Source organism: Hipposideros armiger, unplaced genomic scaffold (assembly GCF_001890085.2).
Source record: "Hipposideros armiger isolate ML-2016 unplaced genomic scaffold, ASM189008v1 scaffold_5, whole genome shotgun sequence".
NCBI lineage: Eukaryota > Metazoa > Chordata > Mammalia > Chiroptera > Hipposideridae > Hipposideros > Hipposideros armiger.
In genome coordinates this window covers 8,230,671-8,252,742 of record NW_017731355.1, presented here as the reverse complement: position 1 = coordinate 8,252,742, position 22,072 = coordinate 8,230,671, and the positions used below count along the sequence as shown (strand labels likewise).

The 22,072-nt window shown below is 32.0% G+C and overlaps 2 protein-coding genes across 2 annotated transcripts in view; one reads left to right on the top strand and one right to left on the bottom strand.

Moving 5' to 3' along the window:
* GPR137C (G protein-coupled receptor 137C) overlaps positions 1-14,375 on the top strand; it is a 54,751-nt gene extending 40,376 nt beyond the window's left edge. Inside the window, exons 4-7 of the mRNA XM_019645530.1 lie at positions 10,373-10,522; positions 11,737-11,862; positions 12,038-12,156; positions 13,094-14,375. Of these exons, the coding sequence (XP_019501075.1) occupies positions 10,373-10,522; positions 11,737-11,862; positions 12,038-12,156; positions 13,094-13,271 (573 nt within the window). The 3' untranslated portion in view covers positions 13,272-14,375. The remainder of the gene's footprint in view (positions 1-10,372; positions 10,523-11,736; positions 11,863-12,037; positions 12,157-13,093) is intronic.
* Positions 14,376-16,591: 2,216 nt separating this feature from the next.
* The window catches only part of ERO1A (endoplasmic reticulum oxidoreductase 1 alpha), a 46,102-nt gene continuing 40,621 nt past the window's right edge, over positions 16,592-22,072 (bottom strand). Inside the window, exons 11-13 of the mRNA XM_019646150.1 lie at positions 21,091-21,177; positions 20,872-21,005; positions 16,592-19,664 (exon numbers count right to left, since the gene is read on the bottom strand). Coding sequence (XP_019501695.1) covers positions 19,604-19,664; positions 20,872-21,005; positions 21,091-21,177 — 282 coding nt within the window. The 3' untranslated portion in view covers positions 16,592-19,603. The remainder of the gene's footprint in view (positions 19,665-20,871; positions 21,006-21,090; positions 21,178-22,072) is intronic.

Below are 22,072 nucleotides of genomic sequence, written 5' to 3'. Positions count from 1 at the left end.
GCCAGCAGCTACCGTGAGCGGCCGTCCAGAAGCTGGCGACTGATCTGCCTCGCCCAGGAAGAGCGCAATGATGGTGCCAACTTAGGCCAGTGAAGGACAGCAACTTGTCTGTTCCCCTTCCCCCAATTCCCCAGCACTGTTCCCATCCCCTCAATTCCCCAATAAAAATCTTAAAAAAAAAAAAATTTACAGTTTCATGAAGCTCAGTAATCCCAACAGGATGAATATAAAGTCTCACGCAGGTTCATTATAGTCAAAGTGCTTAAAACCAAAAAGAAAAGAAAACCTTAAGATCAGAGTAAAGTGATCCATACATAAGGGAACATTGATTCAAATGATTGCTCACTTCTCATCAGAAATAATGGAGGCTAGAAGACATGGAAACAATATTTCTAAAATGCTGAAAGACAAATCTTGTCAATCTGAAAGTTACATCCAGTGAAAATATTCTTAATGAAGAAGAAATAAAAATATTTTCTGATAAAACTAAGAGGGTTAGTTATCAGCAGACCTGCACTACAAGAAGTGCTAAGAAAATTCTACAACTGAAGGGAAATAAAATCAGCTTGAATTTCAGCTCTTCAGGAAGGAATGAAGAACACAAGAAATAGTAAATATATGGGTAAATATAATTTATTAATCTCTTTAAAATATAACTGTACAAAACAAAAATTATAATGTGAGGCATACATATGTAGATATATATATATATATATACACTTTTTTCTATATATAATATATGTATATAACAACTATAGCAACTGCAGCATAAATGATGGGGGAAAATGGACCTATGTGGTTGCAAGGGTCTTATATTTTATGTCAAGTGGTATGATATTAAATATTACTTAGTTAAAAATATATATTATAATCCCTAGAGCAGTGGTTCTCAAACTTTTTGGTCTCAAGACCCCATTACATTCCTAAGAATTATTGAGGACCCCAAAAAGCTTTTGTTTATGTAGATTAAATCTACCTACATATACATTAGAAATAAAAATTGAGAAATTCTAAAAATATTTATTAATTTAAAATAATAAATCCATTATATGCTAACATGAATAATATGTTTTTATGAAAAATAATTGTATTTTCCAAGGCAAAAATAAATTAGTGAGAAGATGGACATTGTTTTACATTTTGCAAATCTCTTTTAAGATCTGACTTAATAGAAAACAGCTAGATTTTCATGTATGCTTCTGCATTCAATCTGTTGTGATATGTTGTTTAGGTTGAAGTATGTGAAGAAAATTCATCCTCATACATACATGTAGTTGGAAAATGGAGGAGAATTTTAATAGCCTTTTCAGATTATTGTGGATATTCTTCTTTAATACTACACCAAAACTCTGAAGTGGAGGTTTCTTAAAGGTTAGTTTACATGTAGAATCTGAAACACTATTAGTGAACTTTTTGTCCTCTCCATTGGTCTATTCTGCACTTTGAATGATTTTGTAACATCATGCATTGATCATTGGAAAAGAGTGGCCACAGATCTTCAAAATGTTGATACATTTCATTGACAATATCCAAAATCACATTTGTTAATATCACCACCAATTTCATTAGAAAAGCATTTAAGATTTGGGAAGCTGCCAGTCTTACAGTTGATACGAGTGCTTACAAGTTTTCAAAAATTCTAATTTTTAATTGAAAGTTCATATTTCATCATTGTCAGATGTTTTCTTTGAAGTGACAGTCTTATTTCATTTATTTTTGAAAAAATGTATGCCAAATATAGTAACCAAGTCTGAATAACCATTGTCTGTCTGCCATAGTTATCTGCTAAGTAAAAAATGATATTCCATGAAAAAAAAGTGGCTAGCACTTGCCATAAGTGCTTTTCTTCACAACAACAACTGTACTTCAATATGCAGCAGAATTGCTTTAAGTGCATGTCTCATCTCATCACGCAGTTTTAAACAAACACATACACTAGGGTCAATATTTAATATTTTCACCGCTTTATCAAGGATATTCTTAAGTGAAATTGACTCTTTTTTAACTGGAAGTCCATAGCAGTGAAGAATACCATACAATTTGGTGCTACTGCCTTGATTTGTGTTAAGACCCAGAAGTTTTACCCACCATTGCTTTTGTACTTTTAGTGAAAACATCAACACAGTTGGCTCAGGATAAATAATCAGAAGAGTTTTCAACACTTTGACTATTTCAGTACCACTTGTATTTCTACTCAGGCATTGACATAAAAGAATATCTTCTTGAATGAATAGTTGGTACTGATACCATATGAACACAAAGAAAATTAGTCCTGCTCCATCAGTTTCATTTATTTGTAAGGCAAAAAATATAATTCTGTAGATAAGGTATTAAATCGCTCTTTATGTTTTCAATTAAATTTTTGAATCAGTAAACTTCTCTATTATTGGAAAATGGCAATACTATAACTTCTTTTATGGTCTTCCTATCCTGTATGCATTTAGCAATGTCAACTATATAAGGCTTTACTGGTTTCTGAGCTATTGTGTGTGCTTTACCAGCCAATGCAGTATAATGACTTAGCCTGTGAAATGCTTGAATGGCTTTTTCATTTCCACTTTGGAAAGTTATAAAAACAATTTTTGGTGTTTAAAGTTCTCACCATATCTGTATTTAAAATTTCACTTTCTTTTGCTTTAAACTCTGAATGTTGGTTTCAAAATGATGCTTGGTCCATAATGCTATTCAACAGTGTTCTGTTGCAGAAGACACAATAAGGTAAATTATTAACACTTATAAAGCCCATTGAAAGATAGTTTTCATTACATTTCATTTGGTAAAACAAAACAAGAAATCAGTTTCACCCAGTTCCTTTAAGGTAGATTCTTTGTTGAGTCAGAGAATTCTAACACTTTCATCTTTCCCAGCATCTTAGAGGTAAACAGGGAAACTATGTGTTAAGAAAGGTATTTTTTTACTGTAAAATATATATAACATAAAATTTACCATTTTAATCATTTTTAAGTGTACAGTCCAGTGGCATTAAGTACATTCACATTGTTGTGCAGCCATCACCACCATCTACGTCCAGAACATTTTCATCTTCCCAGACTGAAACTCTGTACCCACTGAGTAGTAACTCCCCATTCTTAAGCAATAATCCATTATAAAATATGAAAAAATTAAATTTTTAAATTTCAGAGTAAAATATGACTAATTTATGAGTTTATAAAATTAAAACTTTTTAAGTTGTTGGAGAAAATTCTTTAATAGTGTAAAACAAATCTAATAGGTATACCTATTGTGTTTCCATATAGGTTACAGAGAAATTTTTAGGTTTTCAAAATAACTACTTATTGGATGTTAATGATGTTTCAGCAGGTATAATCAAAGAAAATTAGCAAGAACCCAGTAAGAGTACAGAAAATAAACTAGGTTAATAATCTCTGACATGCAAATTAATGCCCTAATTCTATTATATCAGGAATTTTAAAAACACAAGAATACACATGCACACAGAATGTGGATGGTCATCATCACATTATCATGTAGCTTCCAGAAAAATGCTATATATTCAAAAAAGAAAGAGTTTAATAGGCAAATGAAAGCTTAGTATTTTTTTAATCATTGATTTTAATCTTGAAGGTCCCCAGAGCACACTTTAAGAACTGCTGCCCTATAGAAACCACTTAAGGCAAAAAAAACACCCCCAAAAAGCATACATACATAAATAGTATGGTTAAAAATCCAATAGACAGGTGGCAGGATGTCTCAGCTAAAAAACAAACAAGCAAAAAACCAAACTAATAGACAGATTAAAATGGAAGTCTAAAAAATATTCAATTAACCTGAAAGAATACAGGAAATGATGGATAGAGGAACAACAAACAACACCAACAGCAAAACACAAGAGGGCAAACACAAAACAAATAGTTAATTATAAGATCTAAATCCAAAGATCTCATCAATTATTTTAAATGTTAATGGACTAAATACCCCTGTTAAAAAGTAGGGACTGTCAAAAGGGATTTCTAAAGAAACAAGACCCATCTATATGCTGGCTTCCAGAATGCACTTTATAAAGATAAAGACAAATGTAAGTTGAAAATAAATAGATGGAAACTAATATACTATGCATTCAGTAAGCATAAGAAAGCACTTTACTATCAGATAAAATTGACCTCAAGACAAAGAGTATTACCCAATATGAAAAGATACCTTTCATCAGGAAACAAAGGATATTACAAAATATAGAGAGGTACATTTCATCAGGAAGACATAAAAATCATAAATGTGTACATGAAGCCAAAATATAAGAAATAAAGAGGGGAAAAGGACTTACTTACCAAACAGAAATAAAAGGAAAAAAATCATACACAATCATAGTTGGAGATTTTAATGCCCTATCCTCAGCAATTGACAAAACAAAAAAAAAATCAGTAGATAGAAAATCTGAACAACACAATCAACACCCTTGAGCCAGTCAACTCCCAATAACTGGAGAATACACATTCCTTTCAATTCTGCAAGGAAATGGTCATCAAAATAAACCATGCAATGGACCATAAGACAAGTATCAATACATTCAAAAGATTGGAACCAGAGAGTGATCTCAGCCACAATGCAATTAAATATCAATAACAGTATGATATCTAAAAACATCCAAATATTTGGAAATTATTCAACATAATTCCAAAGAACCCAAGGGAAAAAGAATAAATCACAAGGTAAATTAGAAAATATTTCAAATTGAAAGATAATAAAATACAATATACCAAAATTTGTGGGATGCTGCTAAAATAGTGCCTGAGAGACCAGTATAGTTTTAAATGCTCTGAGAAAAGAAGAAAGATATAAAATCAGTGAGCTAAGGTTCAACCTTAGAAACCATAGGGGAAAACTAAGAAAAATATTTTTTTTAAAAAAGTGAGCCCAAAATGAGTAGAACAAAATAATAAAGATAAAAATAGAAATCAATGAAACAAAATAAACAAATTAAAGCCAAATGTTGAATCTTTGAATATATCAACAAATTTGATGTGCAGAAAAGGAGCAGAGTAAAATACAAATTGTGATACCATGAACCATGAATGAAAAAGGGATTATCATCATAGATCTTATAGACATTAAAAGAAAAGTGAGGGAATATTATATAAACAACTCTGTGGGTAAATTTGACAACTTAGATGACATGGACAAATTTCTTCCAAAATAAAACTTAACACAATTGATAGATAAAATACAAAACCTGAATAGCCCTTTATTTATTGAAAATATTGAATTATCAGAAACCTCCCTCAAAGAAAACTCCAGATTTCATTTGTTAATTTATAAAATATTTAAAGAAGAAATAACACCAATATTATATAAACTTTTGAAAATGGAAGAAGGAACACTTCCTAATGTGTTTTATGAGAATAGCATTACTCTGATACCAAAATTTAACAAAGATTACAAAACAAATTAGAAGTACTACTATCCCTTATACTTAGAGACACAGAAACTAAGCAACATATAAAAAAATCATAATACATCATGACCAAGAAGAGCTTATCTCAGGAATGCAACACTGCTTGAACATTTGAAAAATTGATCAACGTAATTCACTACATTAGCAGAATAAAGGAGAAAAATAAAATAATCATTGGAATAGACGTAGAATAAACTTTTGACAAAATCCAGCACCCTTCATGATTAAAGAAAACAGCAAACTCTCAGCTAATAGGGAATACACGGAATATTCCTCAATCTGATAAAAGACATCTAGTAAAAAATCTGCAACCTGTATCATAGTCAAAGTATTGAATGTTTTGCCCTTAAGACTAGGAATAAAGCAAGTATGTCCAGTCTCACCATGTCATTTCAACATTCCAGTAAAATCAAAAAAAGAAACAAAGGTATAAAATTGGAAATTAAGTACAACTGTCCCTAATTGTACATAACATGATTGTTTATGTAGAATATCTTAAGGAATCTACTAAACAACTACAAGAACTAATAAGTGAGTTAAGCAAGGTCTCAGGATACAAGGTCAAAATACAAAATTACATTGTATTTTTGTATATACCAGGAGCTGTCAATTAGAAAATGAAAATCAAAAAACAACTCCATTTACAATAGCATCTAAAAACAAAATACTTAGGAGTAAATTTTCCAAAACACAAGCAGTACCTTTATACTGAAAACTACAAAATATTGTTAAGAGAAATTAAAGAAGACTCAAATCAATGAAGACCATTGTTCATAGATTGGAAGATACAGTGTTGTTAAAGTGGCAATTCGCCCTAAAATGATCTATAGATTCAATGCAATCTCAATCATAATTCTACAATGAGGTTTTTTAAAACTAAACTTTGACAAGCTGATTGTAAAATTTATATGGATATGCGAAGGACCTACAATACTTTAAAAGTAGAACTTTCTGCAATGATGAAAATATTCTATATCTGCGCTGTTCAGTATGGTAGCTATTGCTATATGTGACTACTGAGCACTTGAAATGTGGCTACTGTGGCAGGAATTGATCTTTTAATTAATTTAAATGCAAATAGTCACAAGGCCATTGTATTGAACAGTGCAGAAAGTAACCCTGGGAAAAAAGAGGACTTACACTATAGGACTTTGAAACTTAGTACAAGGCTACGATAATTAAAACAGTGTACTGCTGGCATAAAATAGACAAACAGATCAGTGGAATAGACTAGAGCCTAGAAATCAATTCACATTTATATGATCTTTTGTTTTTTTACAAAGATGTTAAAACAATCCAAAATGGAAAGGAAATCTTTTAAACTAGTGGTGCTAGAACAAATGAATATTCATATGAAATAAAGTAAACCTCTAACTCCATCTCATACTATACTTACAAAAAAAAATTAAAATAAATCACAGATGTAAATATAAATGAAAAAGCCTAAAGCTTCTGAAAGTAAACATAGGAGAAGCCTTTACAACTTGGGTATAGGCAAAGATTTCTTAGGTCATAGCAAGTAATCACAAAAGAATAAATTGATAAATTAGACTTAACCAAGATTTAAAATTTCTCATAAAAGACAAGATTAAGAAAATGCAAAGCCAAACCACAGACTTCAAGAAAACATTTGCAATGCATATATCTGACAGGAGACTCATTTCCAGCATATGTAGAGATCTCAATACATAAAAATACAACTCAATAATAAGAAAAGTAACCCAATTTAGAAGTGGTTAAAGATATGAATAGATCCTTCACAAAGAAGATATGCAAATGACCAATAAGCACAATATCACTAGTCATTGTGGAAATGAAAATTAAGACCAAAATGAAATACTCCTACACATCCACCAGCGTGGCTAAACTTAAAATGATTAACAGCCCCAAATGTTGTCTAGGATGTGGAGCAGCTGGAACTCTAATACTTTGCTGGGAGTCTTAAACTGTATATCCGTTTTGGAAAAAGATCTGGCAGCTTCGTATACAGCTGAACTTATACCTACCATATGACCCAGCAAGTCTACTCTTAGGTATTTACCAAAAAAAATAAGTGAAAGCATATGTCCACAAAAATATTTGTATAAGAATATTCATAGAAACTGTCCAACAGAAAAAAATGGATAATTAAACTGTCATATAAACAAACTCACATAATTATACAGTAAAATTAATGTGATTAACTGTCCTGGTTTGCCCAGGACTGAGAAGTTTTCTGGGATGTGGGACTTTCAGTGCTAAAACTAGGAAACTCTGGAGCAAACCAGGTGGGGGTCACCCTAATTTTCCACCTCAGCAATACAAAGACCTAATGGTAATTACTGATACTTCCAACAACATGGATGAATTTCAAAACATTATGCTGAGTGAATAAACCTAAAGAAGCGTCAGATTCTATTATTTATATGAAGTTCTAGATTAGGCAGGACTAAGTTGGTAAAAACAAAAAGTATTTTTGTCTGGGGGTTTGAGGGAAGGGGTGTGAGGGAACTTTCTAGAATAATGGTAATGTTCTCTATTTTGGTAATTATTTGGGTTACACAGGTGTACAAATTTGTCAAAACTCAATGAATGGCAAGCTGAGGTTTCTGACTATCGGTAATCTAAAAATACCTGTAAACAAATATTGGATTCTAGTTAATGATGTGCATACTGAAGTGTTAATGATTTACATACTGAAGTGAAGTGTAACTCCTCTTGTCAAGTGTGGAATTTCTAAAAAAGTGGTATGTAGGAACAGAGAATCATTCCTTGAGGATTGCTCCTGAATAGAATTATTTGTTATGATTATTGATTTTTAGGAAGATTTTTTTTTAACTTTTTGACAACACTTTCCATGTTGCTGAATCTTTGTTTTTTGTTTTGTAATCCTGTATTTTTCAGGAAGAATGTTACTTTGTGTTCTAAGTCAGTGGGCTTCTTTCATTATTATATGTATGTAATTTGGCTATAATTTTGTTTTATTTTGTTTTATTGTTTTGGTATTACTAAATCTTTGCTCTTTTCACACAACCTCTTTTTTAAGGTTTTATAGTATTTACAAGTAGAAGCAGTCTTTACATATTAAAAGATGTATTTTTTAATACATCTTATGTTATTCTTAAAGTAGTGATTATAAACTTGTGGTTATTTTAAAGGATGGTAATGCTTAGAGCATTCTAATTTTTCTTGTTACCTTTTCTTTAATAATATAGTACTTCTAAAATTGGATCCAAATTGCTTTTAGATTAACTTTTTTATTATCAACATTTTTTGTATGCACCTTGTAGAAAATTTTAGCCTTGATTTTCAAAAATTTTAACCTTGCTAGGGTTTTATTTATTTTCACACATACTTTTAGTTATGGTAATGGGTTAGCTCAGAGAAGGTACTCAGTTACTACCCCAACATTTTTTAAAGGTATCTTTCATCTTTTAGTTCTCTTTCTTCTTATTTACCTCTAAAATGTGTTGTTGTTATAATGAAGTCATTTATAATAATGTTCTCAATCCTACCAAACTCAGTGCACCCTTCTAATAACAAACATTTTTGATAACCTGTTTCTATCCTGAAATTAATAGATTGTTTAACCTACCTACACACCTAACTTCAAAAATTCAATGTAAGTACCCTACTTGTAATAGAAAGAGGAAATAAAAGGAAAGTAATTAATAAATATTTCAATATGTAAATTTTGAGGGATGGTGTAGTCAGATGCTTGTATCCATCCATACATTGAAACTGAATGGGACAGCTACAAATGCAGACTGTTACTGGTGTGCAAGTTGCATTGGTGCCTTACATACTACAAGCTGTAGTGCTGTCAGTGTCATGATTTTCTGAGATATTTGACCATTCTTAACGAAGTTCTGAACAACAACAAAAAAGACAAATTTCCCTCAATTTACATGTTGTTATATGTGTTTTAGAAATGTTGGGCATCTATTAAACTATGCAAACATAAACTTTATGTGTAAAACAGAATTAGATTTTGGCTAAGATCATTATAAACAGGATTTTCATCTATTTGAATGTCCAGGAGCACATTGGAAAGTTTTGAAGGTCAGAGAAAAATTCTCTTATGTGGAGGACTCTCTTGTGAATTGCAGAATCCTTTGCCCTTGTGCCCTAAATGCCATCATTGTGCCTTAATCATTGTGACAACCTAAACACGAAATTCTAAAACACCATACTGTATGTTTTTTGCAATGGATCTCTTTGGCAATTGTGTCACTTCTCAGAATAATGTTTTTAATGCATAAGATTAATAGGATTACAAAAGAAATGAATTGTATTAAAATACAGACCCCAGGTTAAGATCCTTAAAAAAGTTGATACCATACCCCTCTCCAATATACACACTCCAGTTGAGAACCACTAGTTATAAGGGCTTTCTATATTTAGGCAACAGTGAAAAACCTTAATATTAAAATGTTATGGATTTGAAAATGCATTTGGTGCCTACATCACTTTGTAATCAACATGATGGTATCAGTAGGGGATTAATATCATATCTCTAATAGAGTCTAATAGAATGAAGCAAATAACATAGGAGCTGTATTTCTATTCTAATTTTGTATCTTATTGGAAATTAAATGTATCAAATGGACTAATGCTTCTATTTCCCATTTTTTTCTGACTATGGCTAAACTATCTCTCTGATTAATATCAATTATAATGCAGATCTTTTGCCAACTTGTTTACTCATATATTACTTAAGAAAGTAATGTAACTGTGGCAGAACAAATCTTCTCCAGCTGCCATTGAGCAAGTTGACAAAGAACTTATTTGTATTAACAGGGTAGTTTAAACACAAGTGGTTCTAAGAATAGGAATTGTAAAGCAAGATAATAAAGCGTTTATTTCAACAGGTGCTCATTCAGCCTTTTCTAGGAGAACATTGCAAGGGGTGACTATATTGTATATGGATGAATAGCTTGTCATGACAAATGTGCAGAGTATCATGACTTTTATTTCTTTTAGGGTATGTCTCTGTGCCAGACTGTTGTCGTAGGCTCTGTTGTCATTCTTCTCTACTCTTCGAGAGCATGTTATAATTTGGTGGTGATCACCATATCTCAGGATACATTAGAAAGTCCATTTAATTATGCCTGGGATAATCTTTCAGATAAGGTAAGTACCTACCATGTATTGCTGATCTAATAACAGGATAATGAAGTTAGCCTTTACTAGGCGAACATTTTAACTGTTTTACATACAAACATCTCTAGCTACTATCAATAATCATACTTAAAATTCTCTAGCTACTATCTATAATCTCTAGCTACTATCAATAACCACACTTAAAATTCTGTGTTTAAAATCCTCATTTACATGTGGTACTTCAAATCGTTCTTCAGAGAGAATTTCTTCCAAGGGGGTAGTTTCTTTTCTTCTTGTAAATAATATGAATACTGCCATAAATCTATTGGTCATAAACCTATTTTACTAAGGATAGTATTTAAATATCTCTAAATAAATTGATTGCCTGTCATTGTCTAGTGACTATGAATGTCTTTAGTTGTTAGAATGAAATTAATTCTCTTACTCAAGAACTACATATAACCTAAATATTTGCTTCAGTTGTAGATGTTTAAATAATGACTTTTATGAAAATTTGACATCATCAGTCTTGATAATGGGACAGCATTAATAGTTTTTTGGGTGCCCAGGTGTGTTATAGCAATTTCCAGTACGCTAGCTATACTATATGTCATATCTTTATTTATATTAGTTTAACTTTGTACTGAATTTAAGGAATCCTGGAATCCTCTTTTATCAGGATTTTAGTTACCTTTCTACGAAAAAGGAATTTGCATATGTGGTTCCATGTAGTAGATTCACTTTACTTCCTTCCCCACTTCTCTCTCCCAATATTTACTAGAATAGAAGGAAATTCAATATGGAGTTTAGGCCCCAAAGCATATTTTTAAATAATAGAAGAGCTGAGTGACTTATGTGTTACATTCCCTGTGGGTGTAACTCAGGGTAAGTGCTATTTGCCTGTGGAGCAACTGGAACCAGGAGTCTATTTTATAACCCTCTTCTGACTATGGGGACTAAAAATGAGGTCACTCCATATTATCCACATATTAAAAATATTTTCATAAATTGATGCATTGAAAAAGTTAATAGCTTTATATTCTATTTAACAATGCATTTTTATGTTTTTTAGAGGATATTATTACATAAGAAATCACAAAACATGGAAAATTAACTTAGAGTTTTATGTGCTTAAAGTTAATATATTGTTTTAATTTATCCTACCTGAAGGAAGTCAATTGTGGAGGATGGTTGCTTATACATGAAACAGATTTCCAGATTTCTCTGCCATCCTTTATTTACAGGCACATATAGAAGACGTAAGTGGAGAAGAGTATATAGTATTTGGAATGGTCCTCTTTCTGTGGGAACATGTGCCAGCGTGGTCGGTGGTTCTATTTTTCCGGGCACAGAGATTAAACCAGAATTTGGTATGATACCATAATATTCTGTAATGCTTGTTCTCCTTATTTATAAAAATAATGGAACCTTTATATTGATTTTCTGTTTTGGGCAAAGTTTAACACTAAAAAGCATTATAAATCCCTGCCTCCTTTCTTAATTGAGAAGTAAATCTTCATATGCTATCTAATTCTTTGTTCACAGGCACCGGCTGGCATGATAAATAGTCATAGTTATAGTTCCAGAGCTTACTTTTTCGACAATCCAAGACGATATGATAGCGATGATGACCTGCCAAGACTGGGAAGTTCAAGAGAAGGAAGGTAGATCTACAATATTAGTAATGGAATAGATTAAAAAGAATACTAACCTTTAACCCAAATATGAAAAAGGTGATTTGGTGATATATGTCAAAAGATAAGATCATTTAATATTGACACTTAGAACAGTAAATATTAAACGCTTAGTGGGACCTGTACTATGAAGAGCTATCTTTGGACTCTAAGCCCATAGAGTACCTTTATTTGAGAAATGCTGTTGGGGGTAAAATGGTACCATTTCATTTCAGGATCCCTTGTTGGTTCAAAGCTGGTGAGGGTTGGTGAAAAGAGAAAGAATACTATTATAGTGATTTTATATCCATAGAGAAAACTCATAGGAAGCTCAGATGCCATGGGAAATCTTCTTGGGCCCTCCTTATTCCAAAATCATTGCAAATCCATACCTTAGCTGTGTATCAGGGCTAAATGAAAGCCTTGATACCACCTGTGTAATGCTTTCAGTTGACACAGCATTTTCTATAATCCTCATGTCATCTGGACAAGTTACTTAACCTCAGTTTTGTTAGCCTGTTTTTCATCTGTAAAATAGAAATCGGAATAGATCCTATGGGACTATTGTGAAGATTAAATGTGTGTGTGTATGTGTGTGTGTGTGTGTGTGTGTGTGTGTACATAATTCTACGAGTGTGTGTGTGTATACAAAAATGACTTAGAATATAGCCTCATACATAATAAGCACTATTATTACCTGATAATCATGTGCTAAGTGGTATTTATTCATTCTTTTGTAATATATGATATAGAGTCAAGGATATTAGACAAGTCATTACATTTTGTAGAAAATAATGTTATTTGGCAAAGAACACTTCAATATATTTGATACTAACTGTATTATAAAATTCACTGAAAACTAAAAATGGCAATATGACTTATTACATTATATCCTGATCACTGTCCTATGGCTTTTTTGTTGTTGCAGTTTATCAAATTCACAAGGCTTGGGCTGGTATGGCACCATGACTGGGTGTGGCAGCAGCAGTTACACAGCCTCTCCCCATCAGAATGGACCTATGACAGACACTGCTCCTTTACTCTTTACTTGTAGTAATTTAGATTTGAACAATCACCATAGCTTATATGTAACACCACAAAACTGACAGCATTGCCACCTGGGGAATCTATTGTTTTTCATGAATGTGTATAGTCAATGCATTTAAATTTCATTTACATAAACATTCCATTATCTGTGGCAACTGAAAACAACGCCTGGAAATGTGGCCGCGTGCAGCAGAGAACACAGCTATTACTTTTGACCTCTTCGTAGTAAAGTGAAGTAAAATGGAAAGTTTGGAGTGGGATAAAAGAGAGATTAGATCTTAAGGCACTTGATGGCCTCCAAACATCTTGACTTTGGAACATCAAATGCATATTTGCACTTTTATCTTTATTCTGAAAGAATACACTGCAGTCCCCAAAGTCATACTCCAGTGTTCACACTGGGATATTATATTGGACACCAAATTAGGAGGCAGTATTTCTATTAAAATCAAAGCTTGTATATCAGTTGTGTACTCCATGTGGAAATTCTTACCCAATAAAAATTTTGTTTGAACAGTGCACAGAATTAAGGCATAAAAATGTATCATTCTTTTTTTAAAAATCTAAAAATATGTAATCATTGAATATAGTTCTTTTAAGCATGATTATAAAATACCAACTAAAATTATTCAATTATATTTTTTAAATGATAGTAGGAAATCTTCACAGTGATGACCAGCAGTGTTCTTGGGAAAGCCACAGTCATTTCTTCAAGAAGAAAGTATACCAGTGAAAATTATGTGGCTACTTTGAATAGAATTGGTCAAGTGATTGTTTTGTATGATTAAGACATATGTATGTAGTAGTTTAAGCATGATTCTTCCAGAAAGCAATAGTGGTTTTTGCATAGGGAGATTTTGGTAGAAACTTCTTGGGACTAAACAAGTTTACAGATGCATTTAAGAATTACTCATAAAATATACAATTCTAAGTGAAAACATGAATACAGTTTCAAGAACATTTGATTTAGCTGAAATAAGATACAGCTGATTTTACCTAAAAATCAGGACTGTCCTCAGGTAAATTAAATCATAATACATGATTGCAGTGAACTCAAGTGCAATACTTTGTAAGACAAGTCCTTCTTTAGTTGTCATGTTTTTATATCTTGTATATGGGCAAAGCCAAATTAAATTTAATTCAAATTAATTCTAGCGCTAGACTAAATAAGCAAACTGATGTGAAGGTACTAACTAGGTAAGTATAAAACCAGTGGTGAACAATATTGGAATACTTTTAGAATTACATGAAAACTATCTTGAATGTCCTATCCCAAATCTAAGAAAATATGTATATATATATATATATATATATATATATATATATATATATATATATATATATATATATATATATATATATATATATATATATATATATGGTAGGCTAAGAGAGAATTTTAAAATGCACTTTCTACCAGTGTCTATATGGAAAGGAGACGCTGAATACCTCAATATGCCAATGGAACAGGCAACATTGGGAAGTTGTCAAAACATGCTGAAAGATGCCCAACTTTATACAATTGTCAGCTAATCTATTTCTTCAGACCTGGAACTAATACAACTGTCCTTTTGTGTCTTCTACTTTGCTTAGAAAGTTATGTTTTATTTCTACTCTTACTTAAAATACCTTACAACTTTTTAAATAATTGATGCAGTAACTTCACAAAAGTATAACAGTAGGTAAAACCCCAAGGAATAAATAAAACTTTTTTTTATTATTAGTTTCAAGTGTACAAAGCAATGTACTAGTGTAGACATTTACACTCCTCACAAAGTGATAACTCCCCTAAATAAAACTTTTAATGCTTTCAGTCTTTTGGGAAGCTAGTACACAGCCAAAGAAATTTCTTCTTTTTATCATAAAAAATGACTTTGAATTCAATCAGAAGTATAAACTTATGTTACTTTAGGTTTGTTTATAAGTTCTTTCATTGTAACCAAATTATTTAAAAATGCATGGTTCAGAATGCCATTTATTTTCCTAATATTGGTAGATATCTAATTAACTAGAGCTACCTGAAGAGATCTGAGTTGTCTTTGCTAATCTTGGGGTTCAAAGTAAATAAAAAACTTTTTTCTAGTAAGGCTTCCCTAAATAATGTTCCTATTTGACCAGATAAACAAAGAATACTTTAAAAAAAAAAAACACTTCACATAAAATAACTTGGTTCTTTCAGCTGCATTTGTTGATTCTTCCAAATTTGAGATTTATAAGTTGACTCTTATCACTGACTAGGGTACCTGGATTCTTGCATGTCTCTTTATACACATCTCCCATATCACCAAAGACAAAGAAAGATAAGCTTCTGGCCCAATTTTTGCTTAAAATTCCAAAGCACTAGAAGCACTTTAGGTTTGGTCTCGAAAGAAGGAGTTGTTTATAAAATCAAAGGGCTACCGATTCCCTGTTCATCCTGCACTGAAGCACATGATGACAATTTCAAACCTGCCTTTTTTGGTTCATTGATTAGAACAGTGCATTTCATTGCTTAAGTGTGTAATTCTACAGTGATTAGCAGTACTTGTTTTTATCATTTCATTTAAGTGGCCATTAATTTTGAAATTCTCACCACTCGTTATAGCTGGTCGTAGTTTTATGAAAGATGTAATTTATAGCTAGTGGCTTTTTTATGCATAGCTGCCTTTTTTTATTGTTTTAACAGTGTTTCTCAGCTATATAATCAGTTTCAAACTGGTTGTAAAAGTATAGCTGTGGCCAATGAATGTATTTATTTGTTTCACTAAATTGTAACAAAACACTACTGTTGAAAATAAAAGTGTTTGTGCTTTTATTCGGTGGTCTGGTTTTCTTACTCCCTCTTAATGGACTACACTGATTGAGTTTCTATCATAAAAGGATAAGAACCCCAGTGCTACCAAAGAAAAGAGAAACTATCAGGAATTACAAATGACAGTCTGCTGCTGTTAGTGAGCTTGTAATTACATCTAGACAGCATGTCCCTTAGTAACACACACTAATTTGATATGAATTGCCATACACTTTACTTTAAAATATCAATGTGATATTAGATAGTACGTTTATTCAAACATTAAGCTAAGAAAAATTCTTGTATGAAATAACTTATAACACCCCTCTCCTTTCCCTTAGAATCTTAAACAGGAATAAATTTAATCCTGAACAGCTCTTCTTCAATCATTCAAGAAATTCCTCAGTGATATTGCCTTTTACCCTAAAAGAAGACATCTTGCTATTTTTCCATAATAGACCCCTTTCATAACCGCCAAACCATACCAAATTTTGAATATAATTTCAGGAGTTTTACTGATCCCCTCAAGTCCACAAATCCTTGGGCATGTACTGACTCTTGCTGTAAAGAATATCTGTATGAAGGTATGATCTCTAATATAATAAAGTTGTCATTTAAAAGGCAATTTATTCAACAACATTTATTAAGTGTTCATATGCCAAAAACTATGCTGTGGAGATGCTAAAAGGGATAAAGTTCCTTCTGCCCTTAATGAGCTCACATTCTAGTGAAGGAGGCTTTAAAAAACAAAAACAATACAGTACAATATGTTACACAGTAGAGGTAGGTTGTTATTACAGTGGTGAGACAAAAAAAGGAAGTTCGATATGGTCCTCCTTACATGGAACAAGGGAGATTTCACAGAGGTGATGCTTTATGCTGGGCCTGCAAGGATACATAGAAACTTTACAGGTGGGCACTGGATGCAAAGAGAACAGCATGCACCAAGGTGTGGAGGCCTGACCATGGTGCATTTGAACTGCGAGCCCATCTTATCGGAACATGGAGGGTGGAGGAGATGGGACTGGGAGACACACATCAGAGGACCATGTTACAGTGACAGTGCTTCTAGAAAACCCACTCTGGTAGCATTGTGGAGCAAAAGACAGGAGACAGGCTGGGTATAAGGAGACAGGTTCATTAGTAGTTTAGGTAAGAGCAATGAAAATGAAAAGACAGTCATGTATCAGAGATATGGAGATGAAATCCGGAGCATTCAGGCCGTGACTGGTTAGGAAGGAGATGGAGGAGAGGAGTGAGCCTAGAGGATTCAGATGCTGATGGTTCTGAATTTAACCAGAGGAAGGAACGTAGGCATAAGAGTAGATTTTGGGAAGAATGGTTGTTTTAAAACACAGGTATCCATGGGACAACCAAGTAAAGATGTGTAGCAGACAGATGGATTGAGAAGTCCGGGCTAGAGATAAGGGTTTCGAAATCATTGAATTGGGAGTTACCCAAAAGTGAGAAGGGGTGGTGATTAAGAGAGCAAGAATGAAAGCCTGAGGAATAACCTTTAAGGCATAAAGGAAAAGATGTTAAAAAGGAGACATCCAGGACCTACTGAAATATAAGGAAATGGGGGCAAGGGGGGGACGATTTTTAAAGAAAGGGCTGTAATAGTGTCAAATGCAGAAAAAAAGGTCAAATAAGAAATGCCTTATGAAATGAACTGTGGATTTAGAACTGGGATTTTAGACTTCAAAGGAAGAGATTGTTAAGAACCACGGAGCCAAAAGCCAGATTTCAGTTAAGGAGTGAGTAGGAGATGACAAAGTGAAGACAGGAATATTCTTTCCCAAAAATTGGCTGTTAAAAAAAGGGTGGGGGCATGAGAGAGAGGTATACAGACAAAATTACCATTTAAACCCATCTATCCTATTTTCAGAGTACTACAAATGTCCTTAAACTTTTATGTATGGTGCTCACTTCACAGTCCTTTGAGTCATCAAGAAGATTAACTTAATAGGTTAATGTCTTTTTTTCCTGCCCTATTCAAATAAAGGGGAAAAAGGGAAATACAACACATATTGTTCAACTGAGCTCTGTGATTATTCATTTAACGTATACTGAATATATATTCATACATTCATTGAACAAATATTTTTTGGACACCCACTATACACTTGGCATTATACCAGGCCTTAGGGACACAGAAGAAAAAATATACAGCAGTGTAAAATGACATTTCTGAACCATTATATAAGTAAACCCTGCTTTCTTAATAAGGCAACATCTCAACACATTATACCTGCTAAGACATACAAAGAGGCACATGATTTTGAGGTATACAGTTTCTTTTTATCCTGCAATTACTATGTGACATAAATTCCTAAACCCCTTAAAAGATTTTTATGATTGAAGAGCTTCCACTAATGAAAACCTTCCAAAATTACAGTTTAGTTTTAGGGAGGAAAAAGAAATAAATCTCGTGTAAAAAACAAAAATTATGTGCCCTATAACTATACAGATCAAGGATTAAAGGGGCAACAGAACTCAAAAAGAACGTCAGATTGGAACTCGAAATGATTCCTTATCCTAAGGCTTATCGTATTACAATTCTACATTTTTTTCTGAAAAATCATTTTTAATAAATTATTCGGTATTATACACTGAAGTATTTAGGGTTAAAAGGGCTTGATGCCTGTAACTGACTTTCAAATGACTGAGGAAAAAATAATATGTGCATATATTCACAGACAGCATGAAAGATAAAGCAAGTATGAACACTTACTGAACCTGGGTAAAAGAATTCTTTGTACTGAGCTGGAAACATTTCTGTAAAGTTGAAATTATATAAAAATAAAAAGTTTTCCCCAAATTTTATTCAGTATTAAGTAAAGTATTATCAGAATAAATATATAAATTTATTAAACTTTTTACAAAGTTCAGAAATCACCTATGCCTTTCAGTTGTTATTGTATCTTTCTGCACATCAAAACAAGCTAATCAAAATAGCAATATAATTCTAAAAGTGATTTGTTTTATACCAATGTATTTTAGGGTTGCCAGATAAAAACATAGGACTCCCAGTTAAATTTGAATTTTAAATAAGGAATAATTTTTTGGTATAAGTAGGTCTTAAATATTGCATGCAACATATGTATACTACAAACTACTTGTTTATCTCAAATTCAAATTTAGCTGGACATTCTGTGTTTTTATTTACAAAATCTGTTAACTCTAAATGTACTGAAAATTTTTAGGCTGTTAATTATGGGTTATTCGTACACCTCCTTAGCATTTTTCTATTAAACACTTGTCACATTGGCCATAGTTTTACTTATATTACATCTTCTTACACAAAATTCTAGTTTGAGAGACTTAAAACATCACTTACTTAGTTTTACTATATATGAATTTAATAATCCTGATTTTATTCAATATTAAACTTTAAAATTTGTACCACTTTGTAAGAGTATTACTTTTACTCACAATAATATTATGTATAGACTTAACACATTTTAAAAATTGTTTACTTAAAACTTTAATTCTTCTTTTACAAAAGCAGCTTTATGTAAAACATTTGCCTTAAGACTGTCATTGTTGTTATGCCTTTGAATAAAATTCCACTCTTTGACCTCCATTGTCCAGAAACAGGCACATTTCAACTTGTTTTCTTTAATGAATATTTTGTAACAAGTTCCTGAAGTTTTCTAATTCTTTCACGCTTGTAGAAATTCTGTAACCAAAAAAAAAAATTTCACTCAGAAATTATCTTAGGTAACTTTTCTCTGAAAGTTAATTCATTTTGCATTTTTAGAGCACAGAAAAAAATTTAAGTAATTTATTTCAACAAATGTAAAAGCACATAAACCATTTTATCTATTTTGATGTACTTTAGTTCTTAAACCTGATGTGGTAAAACTAAGATAATATTGCCCAGAAATTAATTATTTTTACTTATAATTTAGTGTTCAAATTTTACAATATAGAATTACAAAGCACACCAATACTAAAATACTTAGTTATTTTAAGTATTCATAAGTATATTCACATGCTTAGTATTTAAAGTACATAAGCATCGAAATATGCATTGTAAATATGCAGAGTCATATGAGTACTGAAAACTAATCAATATATCATATTTAGTAAATATGCAAAGAAATCATAGCTTTTGGACTTTAAAGAGAGAGAATAGTAAATATGTGACCAAATTGTTTTCACTAATTTTTATAAAAAGTAAAGTTTGTTATTTTAAGTGTACTTTAGCTCTGCTCTCTTGGAAAAAAGTAGCAGACTAGTTGATGAAATACAACTTGTCAAGCTTCTGTGCACTAAAGAATAATTCTGAAGGTCAATGTTTTCCAACCAAAATACTAAATCACAATTGTTTTAACTGAAGAAATGTAGTCCTTAGAAAATAATAGCTTTTATAAATCTCTGCATTTTTTACATGTGCTAGGCCAGAAGGAAATGCATCTATACTTAATTTTATAATGTAAGCTTATCTTCTAATTATTTTTATGAAATTCATTATTTTTAAAATAGTCATTAACCTTTTTACATAATGGTGAATTCACAAAGAAACTTCATATGTACACCTATAATAAACAAAATGATTTTGCCAGGACCTTCAAAAAAATATTTGGGCACCATAAACACCTGCTTTTAAGTAATTAGAAAAAAAGACACAAATTCAGAAAGATGAACATTGAAGTCCAATCAGTAAATTAATCATGATTATAAAAGTCAGATGAAAATAAAGACTAGCATCTAATGATTGTGTGTACAGACATAATTAAGATATTTCATTCAAGATCACAGAATTCTTGTAGTGGGATAATTTCACTATAAAGGATATTCCTTACCCATTTTTATCTGAGAGTATACATGTTGCATTAGACTTACTTGGCTAGCGGAAACCATTTCAATACATTCAAACTAACCTTCCAAATGCATTAAATAATGATACTATCTCTTGTCTGGTTAGATGAAATTCATAACTGGGTCCACTTTCTGGCATATTTGCTATCAGTTTTTCAGAAAACAAGATCTTCAGAGCAGTACCCAAACCCTGAGTCTATAATAGAAACAAGAAAAAAAAAATCAGAAAATTATTTGTGCAAAGAGTAAATGAAAAATAGGATTGAGCTGGATTTGCTTACCTGAAGCTTTCCCCACAGCCTACATTTAAAGCAACCGACACAATCCATGATTCTTGAAATATTTCTAAAATGCAGTCGAAACTCCTCCTAAAAACAATTTAACAAAATTGCATTAAGCTGCAGTCTTCAGTCAAATACTATTTTCTGAGTGCCTTGTATATGCCTAACACTGTACAAGGCACGACAGGGTGCCAAAAAGGAAAGGGAATTAAAATCGATATTCACTGAACACTTCATACAACAGAGTTGACATACACGATTTCATTTCATCTTCATCACAAATCCAAAAGGAGGTAGTATTATTATACCTAATGAATTAAAAAAACAGCATTCAGAGAGGTTAGGTAACTTTCCTAAATTCCCATATGTAGTAAACTGCACACTTAGATGCCAGGCCTGCCTGACTCCAAAGCTAAACTATCTGCAAATATATACGAAAGTAACTGAGTTGAGGTGTTCTGTTGGATGTGATTATTAGCTATATGCCAATATGGTGAGAGGGGGTACAGGGCTTGCATGGCATAATTAACAAAAAGAGAGAGAAAAAGAGGAAGAGAAAAAATGAAAACTTTTGGCTTCATAATAGTTAAAGCCCTTTTTCTGGTATTAATTGGGTGAAATAATCAGATCTTCTATTATCATCATAATCATCATTACAGAAATATACAGAATATAATGAACATTCATGTACCTTTCACCAAGTTTTAGAAAAAAAAACCACGTATATATCCATTGACACTTGGGTATTATATTGTTTAAAATAGAGCAACATGCATCCAGCTCATCCAAAAGCAGTATATGTACTTAAGGAGGAAAGGAAAAAGAAGGGAAGCCAAGAACACGTACTTCTTTGATTCCAATGGTAATTATTAATTGATCCTCCAAGTGACTCCCTCTGTCCTGAACTTTTGCTGGAATCCCAAGCTTACAGTATTTTAAGCAGGAAATCGGACATACATTTCAGATGGGACGGCCATTATAC